This window comes from Oncorhynchus masou, chromosome 32 (genome assembly GCF_036934945.1).
Source record: "Oncorhynchus masou masou isolate Uvic2021 chromosome 32, UVic_Omas_1.1, whole genome shotgun sequence".
NCBI lineage: Eukaryota > Metazoa > Chordata > Actinopteri > Salmoniformes > Salmonidae > Oncorhynchus > Oncorhynchus masou.
In genome coordinates, this window is record NC_088243.1 from 14,258,737 (window position 1) to 14,280,085 (window position 21,349).

The 21,349-nt window shown below is 44.7% G+C and overlaps 1 protein-coding gene across 7 annotated transcripts in view; it reads left to right on the forward strand.

Moving 5' to 3' along the window:
* gphna (gephyrin a) overlaps positions 1-20,173 on the forward strand; it is a 134,910-nt gene extending 114,737 nt beyond the window's left edge. For 5 of the 7 annotated variants that reach the window (XM_064953340.1, XM_064953342.1, XM_064953341.1 and 2 more), the window contains 12 exons: positions 6,714-6,806; positions 6,967-7,022; positions 8,027-8,146; positions 8,522-8,580; positions 11,073-11,226; positions 11,631-11,752; positions 11,987-12,074; positions 14,894-14,967; positions 15,103-15,167; positions 17,702-17,805; positions 17,929-18,025; positions 18,225-20,173. In XM_064953340.1, the coding sequence (XP_064809412.1) occupies positions 6,714-6,806; positions 6,967-7,022; positions 8,027-8,146; positions 8,522-8,580; positions 11,073-11,226; positions 11,631-11,752; positions 11,987-12,074; positions 14,894-14,967; positions 15,103-15,167; positions 17,702-17,805; positions 17,929-18,025; positions 18,225-18,358 (1,166 nt within the window). In that variant the 3' untranslated portion in view covers positions 18,359-20,173. Of the gene's footprint in view, positions 1-6,713; positions 6,807-6,966; positions 7,023-8,026; positions 8,147-8,521; positions 8,581-11,072; positions 11,227-11,630; positions 11,753-11,986; positions 12,075-14,893; positions 14,968-15,102; positions 15,168-15,891; positions 16,028-17,701; positions 17,806-17,928; positions 18,026-18,224 lie in introns of those variants that run through there. The other 2 variants (XM_064953343.1, XM_064953344.1) reach the window with 1 other exon arrangement.
* The last annotated feature ends 1,176 nt before the right edge of the window (positions 20,174-21,349 follow it).

A 21,349-nucleotide genomic window follows, 5' to 3' on the forward strand; every position in this document is an offset into this window, starting at 1 on the left:
TAAATAACATTATCATGGCTCTCTAGAAAAGGGAACATTATCAACCATAAATTACATTATCATGGCTCTCTAGAAGAGGGAACGTTATCAACCATAAATTACATTATCATGGCTCTCTAGAACAGGGAACGTTATCAACCATAAATAACATCATCATGGCTCTCTAGAAGAGGGAACATTATCACCCATACATAACATTATCATGGCTCTCTGAAGAGTGGGCATTATTACCCATACATAACATTATCATCGCTCTCTAGAACAGGGAACATTATCACCCATACATAACATTATCATGGCTCTCTAGAAGAGGGAACATTATCACCCATACATAACATTATCATGGCTCTCTAGAACAGGGAACATTATCACCCATACATAACATTATCATGGCTCTCTAGAACAGGGAACATTATCACCAATACATAAGTCCAGAATAATAACCAGGTCCATAATGTATTTCTGTTTCCATCCATCTTGTTCTTTTCTGTGCTACACTGACTGAGAGCATCTTTGCATCTTGAATGACTATCATGGCCAAATTCCCCTTGCTGCCTCCAGTGTGTTACTGTTGGGTATATATATGGCTTCTGTTCTGTGTCTGTGGCTTCTGTTCTGTGTCTGTGGCTTCTGTTCTGTGGCTTCTGTTCTGTGGCTTCTGTTCTGTGGCTTCTGTTCTGTGTCTGTGGCTTCTTTTCTGTGTCTGTGGCTTCTGTTCTGTGTCTGTGGCTTCTGTTCTGTGTCTGTGGCTTCTGTTCTGTGTCTGTGGCTTCTGTTCTGTGTCTGTGGCTTCTGTTCTGTGTCTATCTGTTCTGTGTCTATGGAAGGGGGTGTACAGTGCTACAGTATGGCTGGCTAGTGCCTTCGGAAAGTATTCAGACCCCTTGACTTTTTCTACATTTTGTTGAGCCTTATTCTAAATTGTATTAAGTAAATAAATAATCTCAGCAATCTACACACAATACCCCAAAATGACAAAGCAAATGGGGTCTGAATACTTTCCAAAGGCACTGTATTGGGGGTGGTTGAGGAAATGTAGCACGTGTATGAGCAACAACAACGGACCCTAACCTGCGCAGCCCCCAGCAGGCCTAGGTGGAGCAGACTCCGTTAAGCCCGTTTGGCCCCTGAGTGGCGCGGACTGTAAAAAGCCCCCTTACTTTATCTCTGCCACAGCCACAAGAGGAGCGCCAAAGCAGGAGAGGAGAGCCGGGGGCTTGGCTGGGGTCCTGGGTACCAATCATGTTAATGCCTCCTCCTCCCTGCCACCCTGGCATCACACAGGTCAGTGATGTCATGGGTGATGCCATGCCTCCCTCCTCTCCAACTCGACACCACCATCCTACTGAAAACAAAACAAAAAAACACCACCAACCCACCGAAAACAAACACAAAAACAACACCACCCCACTGACAAAAAGCAAAACAACAACACCGCCTCACTGAAAAAACAACACCGCCTCACTGAAAAAACAACACCGCCCCACTGAAAAAACGACAACGCCGCCCCACTGAGAAAACAACAACACCGCCCCACTGAGAAAACAACAACACCGCCCCACTGAGAAAACAACACCGCCGCCCCACTGAGAAAACAACAACACCGCCCCACTGAGAAAACAACAACACCGCCCCACTGAGAAAACAACAACACCGCCCCACTGAGAAAACAACACCACCGCCCCACTGAGAAAACAACACCACCGCCCCACTGAGAAAACAACAACACCGCCCCACTGAGAAAACAACAACACCGCCCCACTGAAAAACAACAACACCGCCCCACTGAAAAAACAACAACACCGCCCCACTGAGAAAACAACAACGCCGCCCCACTGAGAAACAACAACGCCGCCCCACTGAGAAAACAACAACACCGCCCCACTGAAAAAACAACACCGCCCCACTGAAAAAACAACACCGCCCCACTGAAAAAACAACACCGCCCCACTGAAAAAACAACACCGCCCCACTGAAAAAACAACACCGCCCCACTGAAAAAACGACAACGCCGCCCCACTGAAAAAACGACAACGCCGCCCCACTGAAAAGACGACAACGCCGCCCCACTGAAAAAACGACAACGCCGCCCCACTGAAAAGACGACAACGCCGCCCCACTGAGAAAACCGACAACGCCGCCCCACTGAGAAAACCGACAACGCCGCCCCACTGAGAAAACAACAACACCGCCCCACTGAGAAAACAACAACACCGCCCCACTGAGAAAACAACAACACCGCCCCACTGAGAAAACAACAACACCGCCCCACTGAGAAAACAACACCGCCGCCCCACTGAAAAACAACACCGCCGCCCCACTGAGAAAACAACAACGCCGCCCCACTGAGAAAACAACAACGCCGCCCCACTGAGAAAACAACAACGCCGCCCCACTGAAAAACAACACCACCCCACTGAAAAAAATGCAAAAAAAACACCACCCCAATGAAATAAAACCCACCTCCCCACTGCTTGCCCAGATTTCCACTGCCCAGGCTGTGGCAGACATAGTCTCTGTTGGGTGTCTTGGGGATACACAACCAGGGGACACAGGAGGGGCTCCAGCGTCCTCTCTCTTCACTCCACCGGGTCAGTTCACCTCCTGACCGCTAAGGAGCGATAGAAGACCTCAGGCCTGGCCCATGTGCTGCTACTGTTACTAGTCCTGATGTTGCCATTGCTTCTGAATCTGTTGCATGACCTGGCTTCTAGCATCACCCTGGCTGCTCATCCGTTGTTCTTTACAAATGCTGTTTTGAATTAAAAAGAAAATTGTACCTTCACACTGAAGATGTCTGTGAAGCTGAAATAACTGTGTATTCTATCCCAGATGCAGTGAAAATATTCCAAAAACATTGAATAATGACGTAACCTTTATGCAAAGTGTTTGGGAGTGCGAACCCATTACACCTTTTTTGTTTCTGTGAATTGGTGGGTTTTTCGCCCCAGCCAAGTTCTGGGAGAGCACCATAGTTCTCTTTTGATTTGCTAGCAACACCCACCCACCCACTATGCTCCTTCTCCTCATATTACATTAGTATTCTACATTTATGGAGGAAGTTTCACCCTGATGTCCTTAGCAGTTCAGTCCATGCCCAGTTTCTGCACCATGTTAGAAGAACCCAGGAGTTTGTAATGTAAACATTTATGTAATTGATTATTGAACAGCACACACCTCTTAATCACCTCCCAACCATCCAAACCTTTGGGCAAATCCCCTAGACCTCACATTGATGGGTCCAGGTTTTGACTTCACATAGACCAACTTCAGGTGCTTAGAGACATAGTTCTCGCTTTCTCTCTCCCTCTCATTCACTCTCTTTCTCTCTGTTGGTGTGAGTGACTGGCTGTGTTGTCATGTTCCATTCTCCGTCATCTGCTTATGCCACATCCGCCCGACGCCGGGACGCAGTCCGACACTGGGGGCAGCCAAGCAATCAGGATCGAGCGAGCAACGGGCAGGAAGCAACAAACACTCTTTGTGACAGGGACACTTACCTCACTAACGTAACAAAACAAAAAAACATTTAGGGAGGTGACAATACAATTATTCACTTAACAGCCAGGTCGCAGTTGTAAATGAGAACTTGTTCTCAACTGGCCTACCTGGTGAAATAAAAAATGTTAAAACCAAAGGTCTTCAAAGTGACACTTTGACCTCACCAGTAGACTTACTGTATGACCCTGATCAACAGTTGTTGTAGGTCGCCTGGGGTGGTCTAGCAGTTTGAATCCACCCACTGTCCTTTAAAAACCCAACTTTTATGTAACTCTTTAACTGGCCAGTGTACACCTTGCATCTGTCTGTCTTCAACAGGGCCAGTGTAGTGCATCTGTCTGTCTTCAACAGGGCCAGTGTACACCGTGCATCTGTCTGTCTTCAACAGGGCCAGTGTACACCATGCATCTGTCTGTCTTCAACATGGCCAGTGTACACCGTGCATCTGTCTGTCTTCAACAGGGCCAGTGTACACCATGCATCTGTCTGTCTTCAACAGGGCCAGTGTACACCATTCACCTGTCTGTCTTCAACAGGGCCAGTGTACACCGTGCATCTATCTGTCTTCAACAGGGCCAGTGTACACCATGCATCTGTCTGTCTTCAACAGGGCCAGTGTACACCATGCATCTGTCTGTCTTCAACAGGGCCAGTGTACACCGTGCATCTGTCTGTCTTCAACAGGGCCAGTGTACACCGTGCATCTGTCTGTCTTCAACAGGGCCAGTGTACACCATGCATCTGTCTGTCTTAGACAGATGCACTGTGTACACTGGCCCTGTTGAAGACAGACAGATGCACGGTGTACACTGGCTCTGTTGGTCTTCAACAGGGCCAGTGTACACCATGCATCTGTCTGTCTTCAACAGGGCCAGTGTACACCGTGCATCTGTCTCCAACAGGGCCAGTGTACACTGTGCATCTGTCTTCAACAGGGCCAGTGTACACCGTGCATCTGTCTGTCTTCAACAGGGCCAGTGTACACCATGCATAAGAGTCTTTCTTAGCTAAGAGTCTTTCTTAGCTAAGAGTCTTTCTTAGCTAATAGTCTTTTTTAGCAAATGTTCTTAGCTGATTGTCTTTCTTAGCAAATAGTATTTTTCTTAGGTAATATTCTTTTTCTTAGCTAATTGTCTTTTTTGTAGCTAATAGTCTTTTTTAGCTAATAGTCTTTCTTAGCTAATAGTCTTTCTTAGCTAGTAGTCTTTCTTAGCTAGTAGTCTTTCTTAGCTAGTAGTCTTTCTTAGCTAATAGTCTTTCTTAGCTAATAGGCTTAGCTGATAGACTGTATTAGCTGAGAAATAGACTTTCTTAGCTAATATTCTTAGCCAATGGAGAGTCTTTCTTAGCTAATTTTCTTTCTTAGCGAATTGTCTTTTTTGTAGCTAATAGTCTTTTTTAGCTAATAGTCTTTTTTAGCTAATAGTCTTTTTTAGCTAATAGTCTTTCTTAGCTAATAGTCTTTCTTAGCTAATAGTCTTTCTTAGCTAATATTCTTAGCCAATGGAGAGTCTTTCTTAGCTAATAGTCTTTCTTAGCTAATAGTCTTTCTTAGCTAATAGTCTTTCTTAGCTAATAGTCTTAGCCAATGGAGAGTCTTTCTTAGCTAATAGTCTTTCTTAGCTAGTAGTCTTTCTTAGCTAATAGTCTTAGCCAATGGAGAGTCTTTCTTAGCTAGTAGTCTTTCTTAGCTAGTAGTCTTTCTTAGCTAGTAGTCTTTCTTAGCTAATAGTCTTTCTTAGCTAATAGGCTTAGCTGATAGTCTATTTCTCAGCTAATACAGTCTTTCTTAGCTAATATTCTTAGCCAATGGAGAGTCTTTCTTAGCTAATAGTCTTTCTTAGCTAATAGTCTTTCTTAGCTAATAGTCTTTCTTAGCTGATGGAGTCTACAGTTTGGATGTCTTCTCAGTCAGTTTGGCGGTGGTGAGGCGAAGGTGTTGTGGCGCTCCGCTCCCTGTATATTCTGTGTATTCCTCTGTTTCCATAGATACCTCTGTATTCATCTGTTTGTATAAAAGGGATGATCTATATTTAGCTGCTCATCAGATGTGGTATTTTAGAGCATTAAGTCTCCTCTAATCAGCCTTCAACAGAGGAGAAGCCTGCACTCTCGCTCTCTCTTTCTCTCCCTCTATCTTTAGTTCTCTCTCTTCATTATCTCCTCTCCCACCCACTCTCTCCCTCCCTCACTCTCTCTTGCTCACTGTCTCAAACACACACACATGTTTGTTTTACTATATTTTTGGGGACCAAACGATTGATTCCCATTCAAAACCTTATACCTCATACCTAACCCTAATTCTAACCCTAACCCGTCCTTGTTTTACTATCCTTCTGGTCCCCACAAGGATAGTTAACCCAAAAGCGCGCGCACACACACACACACACACACTTAGTCACACTCAGTCACACTCACACTATCTTTCTTTCTCTCTATTCATTTCTCTCTGTTTTCAGCTCTTTCTCTCTCTCTTTCTTTCTCTCTCTTTATTTCTGTCTTTCTTTCTCTCTTTCTATCTGTCTTTCTCTCTTTCTGTCTCTCTCTTTCTTTCTCTCTATTTCTCTCTTTCTTTCTCTCTCTCTTTATTTAGCTCTCTCTCTCTCTCTCTCTTTCTCTGTCTTTCTCTCTCTTTCTATTGTTCTCTTTTTTTCTCTTTTTCTGTTATTCCTGGCTCTGTTTTTTCTTCTTGCCTTTGTGAGTGATCTCCTCACTCTCTCCCTAGAGGTGATTGTCTCTGCTTGCCTCTGTGTGTGTGTAGGAGAGGCTGTAATAAATAGCTCCTCTTGCGTAAGCGTCAGAGCTAGCTAGCGTCACCCCTTTCTCTGTCACTCACATATAGCAAAGTGATGTAGGCCTTTCTGTGTGTCTGGCTTTTGTCCTCTTCACATTCAACAACAGCTACTCAACACTGTCTTGTCCTACCATCATCTGTCTCTGTGCTGTTGTCAACAGATTGTGACAGCATGGTTATAACTTCTCTGCCCCATCCTCACTGCACTGCGCACACAAACACACACACACACACACGCACATTAACCAAAACATAGAGGGACTCTGCCTCCCCTGCCGAGGGACACAGCTTATCCCACCAGCATGCATATCACATCCTGTGTACTCCTTAATGTATGTGTGAAATTACAACCTTTTTTCTCCTCTCTCTGTTTCTCTCTCTTTCTCTCCTTTCTTTATCCTATTCTATCCTACTCTAGATGGGATGGGTCGAGTCTTAGCTCAGGACGTCTATGCCAAAGACAACCTGCCTCCGTTCCCTGCATCAGTCAAAGATGGTTACGCCGTGCGAGGTGAGACGCCAGTTTTAGTGGGTGTAGAGTTCTGTAGTTTGAGAGATTACAAACTTTTCATGCTTGTTTTTGTGTGAGTTTGACCCTTGCAGCTTTTTTTCAGATATAGAGGCATTACTGTTCTCTCTCTTTCTCTCATCCCTCTCTCTGTTCCTCTCAGCGGCCGACGGTCCTGGAGATCGCTTCATCATTGGGGAGTCACAGGCAGGACAGCAGGTGAGCTCCTTACTGTTTGAGCCCTGACATTTTGGAGTATCCCTCCCTCCCTCCATCCCTCTCTGTATTTCAGTGTATTCCCATGGGCTATCCTGCCATGTGGAGTTACACAGGTCACTGGCTCACTGTGATTACAAGATAATCCACAGAGACAGACCCCGTCTCTCTCTCTACCTCTACACAGAGACAGACCCCGTTTCTTTCTCTACTTCTACACAGAGACAGACCCCGTCTCTCTCTACCTCTACACAGAGACAGACCCTGTCTCTCTCTACCTCTACACAGAGACAGACCCTGTTTCTCTCTCTACCTCTACACAGAGACAGACCCCGTCTCTCTCTCTACTTCTACACAGAGACAGACCCCGTCTCTCTCTACCTCTACACAGAGACAGACCCTGTCTCTCTCTACTCTACACAGACCCCGTCTCCCTCTCTCTACTCTACAGACCCCGTCTCTCTCTCTACTCTACACAGACCCCGTCTCTCTCTCACTACTCTACACAGACCCTGTCTCTCTCTCTACTCTACACAGACCCTCTCTCTCTCTCTACTCTACACAGACCCTGACTCTCTCTCTACTCTACACAGACCCTGTCTCTCTCTCTCTCTACTCTACACAGACCTTGTCTCTCTGTCTACACAGACCCTGTCTCTCTCTCTACAACACTCCACTCTGCTTTCTGGGTTAAATCCATAATAATACATTTAAATAGTACATTTTAGAATTCTCACACAGCCTCCACTACGGACACACAGCCTCCGCTGCTACGGACACACAGCCTCCACTACGGACACACAGCTTCCACTATTGATGCTCATGTTCATAAGTATATCTTGTGAAAATTGTATATAGTCGATTTCTGATAATTCAACTTCCCAATTGAAATGTCGATAACACTACTTCATGCCGGTAGTTATGATGCAGTTATAATGCCTTGCAATATGTGTTATAAGCATGTTTAGCACCTTTATAATGTCCAACCTGCATGTGTGTCTCTGTAGCCGACCCACACAGTGATGCCGGGCCAGGTGATGAGGGTGACAACGGGGGCTCCTGTCCCCTGTGGGGCGGATGCTGTAGTGCAGGTGGAGGACACAGAGCTGCTTCGAGAGTCTGACGACGTGAGTCAACACCCGACTTCTCTCCTTCTTTCGTCCTTCTTCCCTCTCTCTCTCTCTGAAGACGTGAGTCAACTAGCACTCTCCCTCTCCCATCTCCTGTGGCAACTTCCTGACCCCCTCTCAATTTATTTCAATGAACTTTATCCACATGGAATATACTATACAAATACTTTACAATAACATACAATATGTCTCTCGCCTCTCTGTTTCGCAACTTTCCCTCAATCCTTTCTCCTCTGTCTCCAGTATCTCCTCTCCACAAACAGACAGCCTTTCTGTATTGTACATGTAGACTTCCTCATCTGCCATAAACCTCTTCCTGCCAATAGTACGGAATGTAATCTTCTTCATTAACCGCTCTGTTTGTCGTTGCAGGGCACAGAAGAGCTGGAGGTGCGGATCTTGGTACAGGCACGCCCTGGACAGGACATCAGGTGAGTGACAAGTTTAAGGTTGTACCAGTCAGGACTGGTGGGCTCGATTTCATTCAAATCCAGTTAAATCAGGAAGTAAACTGAAATTCCAGTTTTACTCAACACTTTTCTGTCACAGAACTCTACCTCTAGTGCTGAGAGATTAACCATTTCCCCAACGCGCCGTTTCTCTAGAGAGAAATCAAATCATTCACAAGAGAAATCAAGTTAAGAACCATGTGGGACGCTGAGCGGAAGGGAGTTCTAGTTTTCACGAAGCAAATATTCAATTTAGTTCAGCGCAGAAACGTGGTGATGAACTACAATCATCAAATCAAATCCAGTTTTCTTTATACAGCACATCTCAGACATGGAATGAGACGCAATGTGCTTCACAGGATTGTTTTTTTGAACAATGAAAATAAAAGCTGAAATATTTACTACACAACAAACATGAGGATAAAAAAACAGCAACAATAAAGACTGAAAAGCACCCCGAGGTAAAGCAAAGCTAAAAATATCTTTTACCATCTCTTCTAAATATGTCAACAGTTTCATCCCCCTCAGGATCTCTGGCAGACTATTCCAGAGGCTGGGGGTATAGTAACTAAAGGCTGCCTCTCTACGACTCTTGGTCCTAGACTTTGGGATAGTTAAAGGCCAGAGGACCTGAGGGACCTACTGGGTACATGACTTAAAGCATGTCTGACATGTATTGGGGTGCACCAACGTGGATTGATTTAACAACCAATAGAATAATCTAAAAATGAATTATAAACTCACAGGCAGCCAGTGACTATAATCCATTGTGCCTGTTCTTTCTTTCACCTGTTCCTTCCAGCTCGGACAGCAATGGATACAACCTTTACGCCTGCTATGTTAAGTTAGATACACATAGACTGCATAGACTGCATGAGAGAGGAATGTACACAGCACAAGGACGAGAGAGAGGGATAGAGACCGTTTGTGAAAGTATACCATATCTACTTTGAAGAACTAGTAAAATGATTTTGTCAGACAGCTCTGCAGCATACTTAGGCAGGCTAGTCTTGTTAAATAGGATGACTGAAGACAGTACAGTATGGAGAGAACAGAGATAATGTTGTCTGTCTGGCTGACTGTTACTGCCTGAGCAGAGATGAGATGATGACTTTAAGGAGTGAAACATAATTAAAGCATAAAAAAGTAATATACACAACTGTAGTATTTTATTTTTTCATAGTAATTTCTACCGAATGTGAACCTTACAAAGACAATGGAATATTTTAAATATTTTGGCAATTGAATGTTAAAAGCTCTAAAATCATTTTACATGTACATTTTTATCATTTAGCAGACACTCGTAGACAGAACAACTTACAGTTAAAATAGCTAGGTGGGACAACCACATACAGTTCAATAAATTATTCATATTGCTTGACTTATTCCACATTTTGTTATGTTACAGCCTTTTTTCTCTCGCCCATCTACACACAATACCCTATAATGACGAAGTGAAACATGTTTTTAGAAATGTTAGCAAATTTGTTGAAAATTAAATACAGAAATATCTCATTTACATAAGTATTCTCACTTCTGAGTCAATACATGTTAGATTCACCTTTGGCAGCGGTACAGTAGTGAGTCTTTCTGAATAAGTTGGCCGTGATTGGGAGCCCAAATTTGTTCTTAGCTGACTTGCCTAGTTAAATAAAAGGTTAAATATAAAGGTTAAATATGTGTGTAGGCCAGTGACCCAAAAATCAAAATGTTATCCATTTTAAATTCAGGCTGTAACACAACAAAATGTGGAAAATGTCAAGGAACGTGAATCCTTTCTGAAGGCTCTGTATCACAGTCGTAGTAAGTACATTTATCCTCAATAAAGCAGCAAAGTCCAAGCTAGTAAAAGGGAGAAGGGAGTCAAGTACGAGTCATTTATATATAATCACGGTTCCCAATTCTCCTCTTTAACAATAAGACTGTTATAATTACTGACTACTCATTTAACTCATTTACTTTCCCCTATTGTCTGTGAACTAACCTATCTTTAGGTTTCACCTCGCTTTATTTCCTCCCCTATATTTGTCAGTTCCCTTGCTCTGTTCCCCCCTGCTGCATTGATTGTCTTTTGTTTGTGTTACTCGTTTGCTGACACTGTTCCTATCTCGTTCCATGTCCGTTCCACATGAAATGTTTGACTCCCCATACCTGCTTCGCCTCTCCAGCGTCATTCCATGTGACACATAGTCTAGATACTGTGATCATTTTTTAACCGAACCGACTTCAAAAAGCACTAATAGCTCAACACTATGTATTACACAGCCATGTCTACAGTATCTGAGTGCCTGCCACTCACCCAGCTCCCTCTGTTCCTTCATCCAGGCCTATAGGTCATGATATAAATCTTGAGGTACTACTAGGGATGCCACACCGGCGGCCACGAATCATGAAGGCAGTGAAATTCCACGTGACCGTAGTACCAGTATTGTCTCTGCCACTCACCCAGCCCCCTCTGTCTCCCCTCCCTCCAGGCCTATAGGTCATGATATAAAGCGTGGGGAATGTGTCCTGTCCAAGGGTACCCACATGGGCCCTTCTGAAATTGGCCTGCTGGCCACCGTAGGAGTCACTGAGGTGGAGGTGCAGAAGTTCCCAGTGGTGGCTGTCATGTCAACTGGCAACGAGGTGAACACACAAACACACATATCCATGCACACATATTTTGCCATCGTTCATGGTATCTTTAATACCTGGGATTGCAGTGGCAGGTAGCCTAGAGGTTAGAGAGGTGGGTAAGACATCAACCGATTGCCTGTTTGAATCCCAGGTTCTGACAGGAAAATATTGCAGGATGTGAGATGGTTTCCTGTAGAATATGAACAATAAAGTAACCTTGTGTGTGCGTGTGTGCGTGTGTGTGTGTGTGTGTGTGTGTGTGTGTGTGTGTGTGTGTGTGTGTGTGTGTGTGCGTGTGTGCGTGTGTGCGTGTGTGCGTGTGTGCGTGTGTGTGCGTGTGTGCGTGCGTGTGTGTGTGTGCGTGTGTGCGCGTGTGTGCTCGTGTGTGTGTGTGCGTGTGTGCTCGTGTGTAGCTGTTGAACCCAGAGGATGACCTGCACCCAGGGAAGATCAGGGACAGTAACAGATCTACACTGCTGGCCACCATTCAGGAACATGGCTACCCTACCATCAACTTGGGCATCGTCGGAGACAAGTCAGTCAACAACACTCAATCATAAGCCTCAGTAACAATGGCTTCATCTACCCTCCTAGAAAATATTGTGCTGGTTTCCTGGACACACATTAATCCTAGTCCTGGACTAAAAAGCATGCTCGATGGTGAATCTGAAAACACAAGGCTAAAATCTGTGTCTGGAAAGCTATAGATTCATCTACTATCAGAAAGATGGGAGGGTATGAACTGTGACCTGTGACCTTTCTACTACAGCCCAGACGACCTCCTTAATGCCCTGAACGAGGGGATCAGCCGTGCTGACGTCATCATCACCTCAGGAGGTGTGTCCATGGGAGAGAAGGTAAGATTACTGTTCTTTTTAAACAGTGACCTCATAAAAATACATCTAAATAAGCATCACTGCAGACCCTGGTTTGATCCCGGGCTGTATCACAAATGGCCGTGATCGGGAGTCCCATAGGGCGGCGTACAATTGGTCCAGTGTTGTCCGGGGTTATGGGAGGCTGGGGTAGGCCATCATTGTACATTTTTATTCGTTCTTAACCTCTAGCGTCGAGCAATCCCGTATCCGGGAGCGTAATCATAGCCTAAAGCTCATTAGCATAACGCAACGTTAACTATTCATGAAAATCGCAAATGAAATTAAATAAATATATTGGCTCACAAGCTTAGCCTTTTGTTAACAACACTGTCATCTCAGATTTTCAAAATATGCTTTTCAACCATAGCTACACAAGCATTTGTGTAAGAGTATTGATAGCTAGCATAGCATTAAGCCTAGCATTCAGCAGGCAACATTTTCACAAAAACAAGAAAAGCATTCAAATAAAATCATTTACCTTTGAAGAACTTTTGATGTTTTCAATGAGGAGACTCTCAGTTAGATAGCAAATGTTCAGTTTTTCCAAAAAGATTATTTGTGTAGGAGAAATCGCTCTGTTTTGTTCATCACGTTTGGCTAAGAAAACCCCCAGAAAATTCAGTCATTACAACGCCAAACGTTTTTCCAAATTAACTCCATAATATCGACAGAAACATGGCAAACGCTGTTTAGAATCAATCCTCAAGGTGTTTTTCACATATCTATTCGATGATAAATCATTCGTGGCAGTTGCCTTTCTCCTCTGAACCAAATGGAAAAGTGGATGCAGCTGGAGATTGCGCAATAATTTTGACGGAGGACACCAAGCGGACAGCTGGTAAATGTAGTCTCTTATGGTCAATCTTCCAATGTTATGCCTACAAATACGTCACAATGCTGCAGACACCTTGGGGAAACGACAGAAAGTGTAGGCTCATTCCTGGCGCATTCACAGCCATATAAGGAGACATTGGAACACAGCGCATTCAAAATCTGGGGCATTTCCTGTATGAAATTTCATCTTGGTTTCGTTCTGGGGCACTCACAGACAATATCTTTGCAGTTTTGGAAACGTCAGAGTGTTTTCTTTCCAAAGCTGTCAATTATATGCAGAGTCGAGCATCTTTTCGTGACAAAATATCTTGTTTAAAACGGGAACGTTTTTCTATCCAAAAATGAAAAGAGCGCCCCCTATATCGAAGAAGTTAACTGATTTACCTAGTTAAATAAAGGTTAAATAACAAATGAGTGGTGAGGCAGTGTGCTTATTTAGATGTATTTTTATGAGGTCACTGTGTTTGTGAGAGCAAATGAAATGGCTAGGGAGTAGGGGCTAGGGGCATTGTCCTTTGTCAGATGGCATCATTCTAATGTTACACGCAGTTGAGACAATGGAGTTTGGTCTCTATGTTGAACCTCGAGTACTGTGCATCTGCTGTTCTGATCCAGCTGTTACTCCTGCTGTTCTGTTCCAGCTGTTACTCCTGCTGTTCTGTTCCAGCTGTTACTCCTGCTGTTCTGTTCCAGCTGTTACTCCTGCTGTTCTGTTCCAGCTGTTACTCCTGCTGTTCTGATCCAGCTGTTATTCCTGCTGCTCTAATCCAGCTGTTACTCCTGCTGTTCTGTTCCAGCTGTTACTCCTGCTGTTCTGATCCAGCTGTTATTCCTGCTGTTCTGATCCACCTGTTCTGATCCAGCTGTTACTCCTGCTGTTCTGTTCCAGCTGTTACTCCTGCTGTTCTGATCCAGCTGTTATTCCTGCTGTTCTGATCCACCTGTTCTGATCCAGCTGTTACTCTTGCTGTTCTGATCCAGCTGTTATTCCAGGTGTTCTGATCCAGCTGTTACTCCTGCTGTTCTGTTCCAGCTGGTACTCCTGCTGTTCTGTTCCGGCTGTTACTCCTGCTGTTCTCATCCTGCTGTTACTCCTGCTGTTCTGTTCCGGCTGTCACTCCTGCTGTTCTCATCCTGCTGTTACTCCTGCTGTTCTGATCCTGCTGTTCTGTTCCAGCTGTTACTCCTGCTGTTCTCATCCTGCTGTTCTCATCCTTCTGTTACTCCTGCTGTTCTCATCCTGCTGTTCTGATCCAGCTGTTACTCCTGCTGTTCTGATCCAGCTGTTACTCCTGCTGTTCTGTTCCAGCTGTTACTCCTGCTGTTACTCCTGCTGTTCTGATCCAGCTGTTACTCCTGCTGTTCTGATCCAGCTGTTACTCCTGCTGTTCTGATCCTGCTGTTACTCCTGCTGTTCTGTACTCCTCAGAACCCTCTGTCAGACATAGAAACGTGTACACCTCACCATCTGTCAGACATAGAAACGTGTATACCTCACCATCTGTCAGACATAGAAACGTGTACACCACACCATCTGTCAGACATAGAAACGTGTACACCACACCATCTGTCAGACATGGAAACGTGTACACCTCACCATCTGTCAGACATGGAAACGTGTACACCTCACCATCTGTCAGACATGGAAACGTGTACACCTCACCATCTGTCAGACATAGAAACGTGTACACCTCACCATCTGTCACATAGAAACGTGTACACCACACCATCTGTCAGACATGGAAACAAGTCAGTAGAGATAATCAAAGTCTCCGTTTAAACCCACTGACTTGATAAGAAGTTTAACACTGTCCTATGACAACTTATTCCTCAATGTCAATATAATAACATTTATTTTATAATTCAATGAATATAATTCTTAATATAATTCAATTAACTTTATAGGCATGAAATACACTGTAAAAAAAACACAATAATATACAATATATATTTTTATGTTTCAGGACTATCTGAAGCAGGTGCTTGACATTGATCTCCACGCCCAGATCCATTTTGGACGCGTCTTTATGAAGCCAGGGTAAGACAAAAAAAATTTATTTTATAGTTTAGAGGTATATGCCTTGTTAATTAATCAAGTGAGGATGGTTTAGGTGAGATGGATAGTGAATCACGGAAGGTCTTAGTTGGTTCATCTTCTGTTTTCTTCTCTTAGTCTTCCCACCACGTTCGCCACTGTGGACATTGACGGGGCACGGAAACTGATATTTGCCCTACCAGGTATGTGTTTATGAGCTGTGCAAGTCGTATGTACTGTGTGTACAGTATCTGTTGTTTGTGTGTAGATCCGTAAATGATGTTGTTGAGTCTCAGGACTGGCAGGGGATCGCCGGCCTTGACTGCTCTGAGTCCAAAACGCCACCATTTAACAACCAAATATACGTTTCCCTGAGAAACATGTTGTATTAATCCAGCAGCATGCCCTCAGACAGAGGTAATGTTTCTCTTTAATTACACCCCCCTTTCAGTTCCTACAGCATCCTGGAACAAAACAGCCTTCCATCCACAGTAGCAATTTTTTCCCCGATTGATCATTTACATTTTGTATTTGAGTTGTTGTTTGTATTATAAATATGTTTGTGTGAGGGAATGTTTTATAACAGCCCTCCAAAACCGTGTTCCTAGAGTTTACCTAAGACCCACCCAGCTCTAAACATCAAACCTCAGCCAGCCCCCTCATCCACACCAAACCTAAAATTGGACCCCTATTTGACCCACCCAACCAGCCCTGCTGACAACAACCTCTTGTCCCTCTACTTTCCTAGCCCACCCCCCCCCCCCCCCGCACCTTGACCTCTCCATTGCCCCCAGCAGGCCCCCTTGCCTCTGCCTGTCCTATTGCCTTCCCCAGCCCCCCTGCCTTGCCTCTGCCCGTCCTACGTATGTTCGGAGGGCTAGTCTGTGGCTGTGGTGACTGCCACTGTTTTTATATTCCCCCTTTAAGGTAATTTCACCTTCAGGGATACAGGCGCCATTTTCATCGACCATGTCCCCGACAGTGAGGCAAGCAGGGTGCCTGTGCCACCGCGCGGAAGTAGGTGCTACCACCGTGGTTGACCGTACCGTTCAGTGTGCTCACTGCTCTCTACCGGAAAGCAAGCTTACTTCAAATGAGCTCAGAAAACGGAATTTAAACTGAAAATGGGAAATATTTTTTATTTGCTTTAAGTGCTAAACTGAAACTTGGCCCAAACTCAAATGATATGAGCTTAAAATGATCACAAAATGCAAACTTGAGGCCAAATGAACTTTTTATCTCCCAAACTCAGTTTGGGCATGTTTGGGGGCATTTTTTTTTTTTTTTTAGTAGTGATTAAGCAAAATAAGATCACTACAACTTTTAAGTAAACCCAAACTTGAATCTTAACAAAAAATGTTCACATAAAATATAGAGTTTTTATTTTCTTATGTGATTTTCTGTTCGGTTTTCTGAGAGAGATATATTGTTTTGTTTCTGTGGCGTTGCTGTTGGTTCTGTGGCGCCTCGTTCTGTTTCTCAGTGTCGTCCCGAGCCCCTGCGGGTATCCCATCATTCCATGCTGTTGCTTGTTGTTGTGATTTGAGAGCGCTAATCACCCTTCCCCTGTTGTTTCATTTCATTTGACCTTTTTTGACACCTCCCATCACTGCTGCTGGTTGGTGTAAAGACTTTTCCCACTCTCCCCAAAGAGCGCTCACCCACTTCTCCCACTCCCCTAAAGAGCGCTCACCCACTTCTCCCACTCCCCTAAAGAGCGCTCACCCACTTCTCCCACTCCCCTAAAGAGCGCTCACCCACTTCTCCCACTCCCCTAAAGAGCGCTCACCCACTCCTCCCACTCCCCTAAAGAGCGCTCACCCACTCCTCCCACTCCCCTAAAGAGCGCTCACCCACTTCTCCCACTCCCTAAAGAGCGCTCACCCACTTCTCCCACTCCCCTAAAGAGCGCTCACCCACTTCTCCCACTCCCCTAAAGAGCGCTCACCCACTTCTCCCACTCCCCTAAAGAGCGCTCACCCACTCCTCCCACTCCCCTAAAGAGCGCTCACCCACTCCTCCCACTCCCCTAAAGAGCGCTCACCCACTCCTCCCACTCCCCTAAAGAGCGCTCACCCACTCCTCCCACTCCCCTAAAGAGCGCTCACCCACTTCTCCCACTCCCCGAAAGAGCGCTCACCCACTTCTCCCACTCCCCTAAAGAGCGTTCACCCACTCCTCCCACTCCCCGAAAGAGCGCTCACCCACTTTTCCCACTCCCCTAAAGAGCGCTCACCCACTTCTCCCACTCCCTAAAGAGCGCTCACCCACTTCTCCCACTCCCCTAAAGAGCGCTCACCCACTTCTCCCACTCTCCTAAAGAGCGCTCACCCACTTCTCCCACTCCCCTAAAGAGTGCACCCCTCCAATCCCTCTTCTGTGCAACCTTAAAAAGTCAGAAGCGTACCTGTCTGAACTGTCTGCCTCCTCATCCCCCCGGCCCAGCCCGGCCCCCAGCCCAAGTCCCTCTGCACAGCCAAGGCCCCCAGCTTGGTCCCCCGGCCCAGCCCGGCCCCATACTGACAGGCCAGTGGGGTGAGAAGAGAACCACTCTGCACTGAGCCTTTATCCTGTCCTACAGGGGATGCCAGCTGGAGCATGTCAATAACAACAATGCTCCTACACCCCAAACCTTCTCTGGCCTATCCTGTCATCTCCCGCCTTAGCCCTCTGAACAGTGGTAATGTCCCGTCCTTTTCTCCTTCTCATCCTCAGCCCCTTTCTTTCTGTTGGTCAGGTAACCCAGTGTCTGCGGTCGTCACCTGTAACCTCTTCGTCATCCCTGCTCTAAGGAAGATGCAGGGGATCCTGGACCCTCGGCCCACCATCATCAAAGCCAGGGTAAGTTAACAACAGAGTTATTATTTTTTTTTTTACACATAGCTTAATGCAAATACATTGGGGTTTAAAGTTGAGTGTGATGTCATCATTCTGTGCCCTGCTTTCTCCTGTGTGTGTAAACAGCTTTCCTGTGATGTAAAGTTGGACCCTCGTCCAGAGTACCACCGCTGCATCCTGACGTGGCACCACCAGGAGCCTCTGCCATGGGCACAGAGCACAGGTATTATCTCATACACACAATACTTTGTCATCAGCACATTTGTATGTCAAAAATGGACAAGGGAAAGTGTGTATCAAAAAGTTGATCCTTGTCATGTTATTGGCTCTCTCTCTGTCTCCCTCTCTCTATCCCTCTCTGACAACACTCTCCTTCTTTATCTCGCTCACTCTTTCTCTCTCTGTCTCTCTCCCCCCTAAAGGAAATCAGATGAGTAGTCGACTGATGAGCATGAGGAGTGCCAACGGGCTTCTGATGTTGCCTCCTAAAACAGAGCAATACGTGGAGCTGCATAAAGGAGAGGTTGTGGACGTGATGGTCATAGGACGACTATGATGATGTCATCTTACGGGGACAGATAGATAGACAGGGAGAGAAAGTGGTGCATGTCCACATATCATAACTATTCTGTAATATGCAATGGCACAGCTAGTTTTTGTTGATTTGGATAATAAAGTTCATCAAGTATAATTAACCAACATCTCGAACACAAAGTAAATGAAGTTCGTACATTGATCATGAAATCTGAATTTGAAAAGATCATTGTATTTCAAAGAAAGACAATGTTATACCTTTTAAAAGTGAAAAAAATAAGAGATTTATTCTGTATTATATTATTATAATTATAATTATTAATATTATATTGTCATATTAAGCAACTCTGTTTCTCTTTCATCCTTGCAATTGCTTTGTGTGTTCAACCCTAGACCTTATAGATAGATAGCAGTAGCATTTCAATAACAAGCTGTAGGTGCTCAAAAAAAATTACAAATAAAATACTATTTTCTTATCTCACAAAAAAATTATAGTAAATACATATCTTCTTTTTGAACAACGGAAACCCTTTTGAGATAATGTCAGAAGTCCCTCTTGGGGAACGTCCTGATTCTCTACCCTTCTCCTGAAGTGTACACTTGCACACTCCCCGTCATTTTTAAAGGCATTGGATTGGTGAAGGTAGGCATTGACTGGAGGGAGTTTCCACCATTACTAGATCCATGCAGGAATAGAGTGAAGAATCAGGATGTAGCCTTGGTGCTCTGTCTTATTAGGAGTGTTTTCAGGGTCCTGAGGGTGCCTTTAGCTATCTTTCCCCTCCCTTTAGTATTCTTCTTCTCTTCTATGCCTCATTATATAGGCTTTATAATGCCTCATAATGGCTTCACACACAGCTTTGCTTGTTGTTTTTCTTGTGAGTCGTGTTTGTGTGCAGTTGCCAAAAGTGGTGGGTATATTGGGCCAAAAGTCATAGGGTCATCATGATGAGACCTGGGCCTGTATTCATAAAGTGGCTCGAAGTAGTGATCTCGGACCAGGTCCCCCCGTCTATATAATCTTATTCATTATGATAAACTGATCCTAGATCAGCACTCCTACTCCTTTATGATTACAGGCCTTGAAGGTGGAGAAAGGCAGCGAGTGGCCTGCCAGTGCCCCCTAGGCTGACTATTTCCCCCAGCTGCCCCCCAGGCCCACTACTGTAGCTTCCCCTCCAGGCCCACAAGCTGCACCCTAGCTACCCCCCAGGCCCACTAACTTCCTTCCAGGCTGATCGTTCCCCCTAGCTGCCCCCCATGCCCACTAGCTACCCCCCAGGCCCACTAACTTCCTTCCAGGCTGATCGTTTCCCCTAGCTACCCCCAGGCCCACTAACTTCCTTCCAGGATGATCGTTCCCCCTCGCTGCCCCACAGGCCCACTAGCTTCTTCATAGTCTGACCTGGTCCTGAAGTCCCACCCAGAGACGTGTATTCTTCCACATATCTAAATATGTGCCTCTGGTCCCACCCTGTCCCCTGACCTTCTACTTTACCAACACGGCCTCCCACCCTCACCCCTCCAGGACTGCTCACCTCACACATACTAGTACAGATATGTGAGGGAACTGGAGGAGGGAGGAAACGTAGTCTTTTATTTGTTTAATTTCAGAAGGAAGAAACAGCTTATTTAAAGTGCTGACTGCCTTTTTAACAACTATTCAAACAATGTACAGAAAAATACATGAAAACAAAAGAGTGATATTGTACAGATTATGGTGACCAGCAATCCTGACTAACTTAATGAAGCAATGGGGAGATATAGAACTCTGTACTATAAACGTTTTCTGTAATATTGATGAAACTAATGAAAAATTAAACATCCTTGATCATTATGTAAAACAATTTCTTCAGTCTCTTATTTATAAACTGACGTGTCCAATTGGAAATATAAAACGATTATATTGTATTCTATGCTACATCGTGAGTACATCAAAATATATTTATTTCTACAGCATTGGTCCTTGATTTCAGCAAAAGCTTGTCCTGGGTAAAAAAACAACATCTAAATCAACCCTGTCACTTACAGACGTAAAGCATAGACTGTATATATGTAAAGTCGTCTTTCATTGGACAAAATAGAATTGTTTCGGGTCCTGTGAGCATCATTGTCCAATCGCGAACGTTGTTTCATGCGAATTTACTGGGCGCTGTAGAGCAAAAGGGAGACCCTTCACGTCTGAACAACTCTCGAGTTGGAAATGACTCCTAACGCACGGCTACGGCAGAGGATCTGGACTGATATTGTGGCACAAAGTTAGCAAAGTTTTTTGTGTTTTTTTAAAAAACTCAACTGATACAAAAAACAGTGGAGTAATGTTGGACATGTAAATGAAGAATATATTCTCGACAGGATTGCGGGAATAAAGTGAGTAGTTCTCTTCCATTTCCTATGTATTTTGGAGTGTCATTGTCTGCGACGCGTTGCCAGGGAAGAGCTAGTTAGCTAGCGCGATCTTTTAAAGTTTGTTCTACCTGATGAACATCTCACATCAGGTTGAACTAAAGCGGTTGTTTCAACTTCGTGTGATAACAACGAAATGGTGTATTTACTTGGGTAAAATGGTCACCGAATGTCACTTTCCATCCAATGGCATAGCAGAGAATGTCGCAACGCAATGGCTAGCAACTGCTACAAGCTAGAAAGGCGGACTAGGTACTTTTGCCCAACCTGTTGCGTGCGTGAGGTGTGGGTGCGCTAATCGATGCACTGTTTAGACAGATATTTAGTTCGTCCAAGTCTTTTGAATAAGATTTGTTGCATGTTTGTCCATAACTATCTAGGTGGATAGGTATTTGTAAAAAGCAGACTAGAATCTAGAACTGTCTGCTACTAGCTAGCTCGCAAGGTGTAATTCTAGCTATGAAAAGGGCTCGTGCATCTAAAACATGATAGTATTCCAGCCAGGACACCCATGTCTCAAAACATTATATTTAACTAATTTACCAATCCAGTACAGATGGATGATAGTCTGTTTTTGACAGTAATGCAATAAAGTCTGACCAGAAAG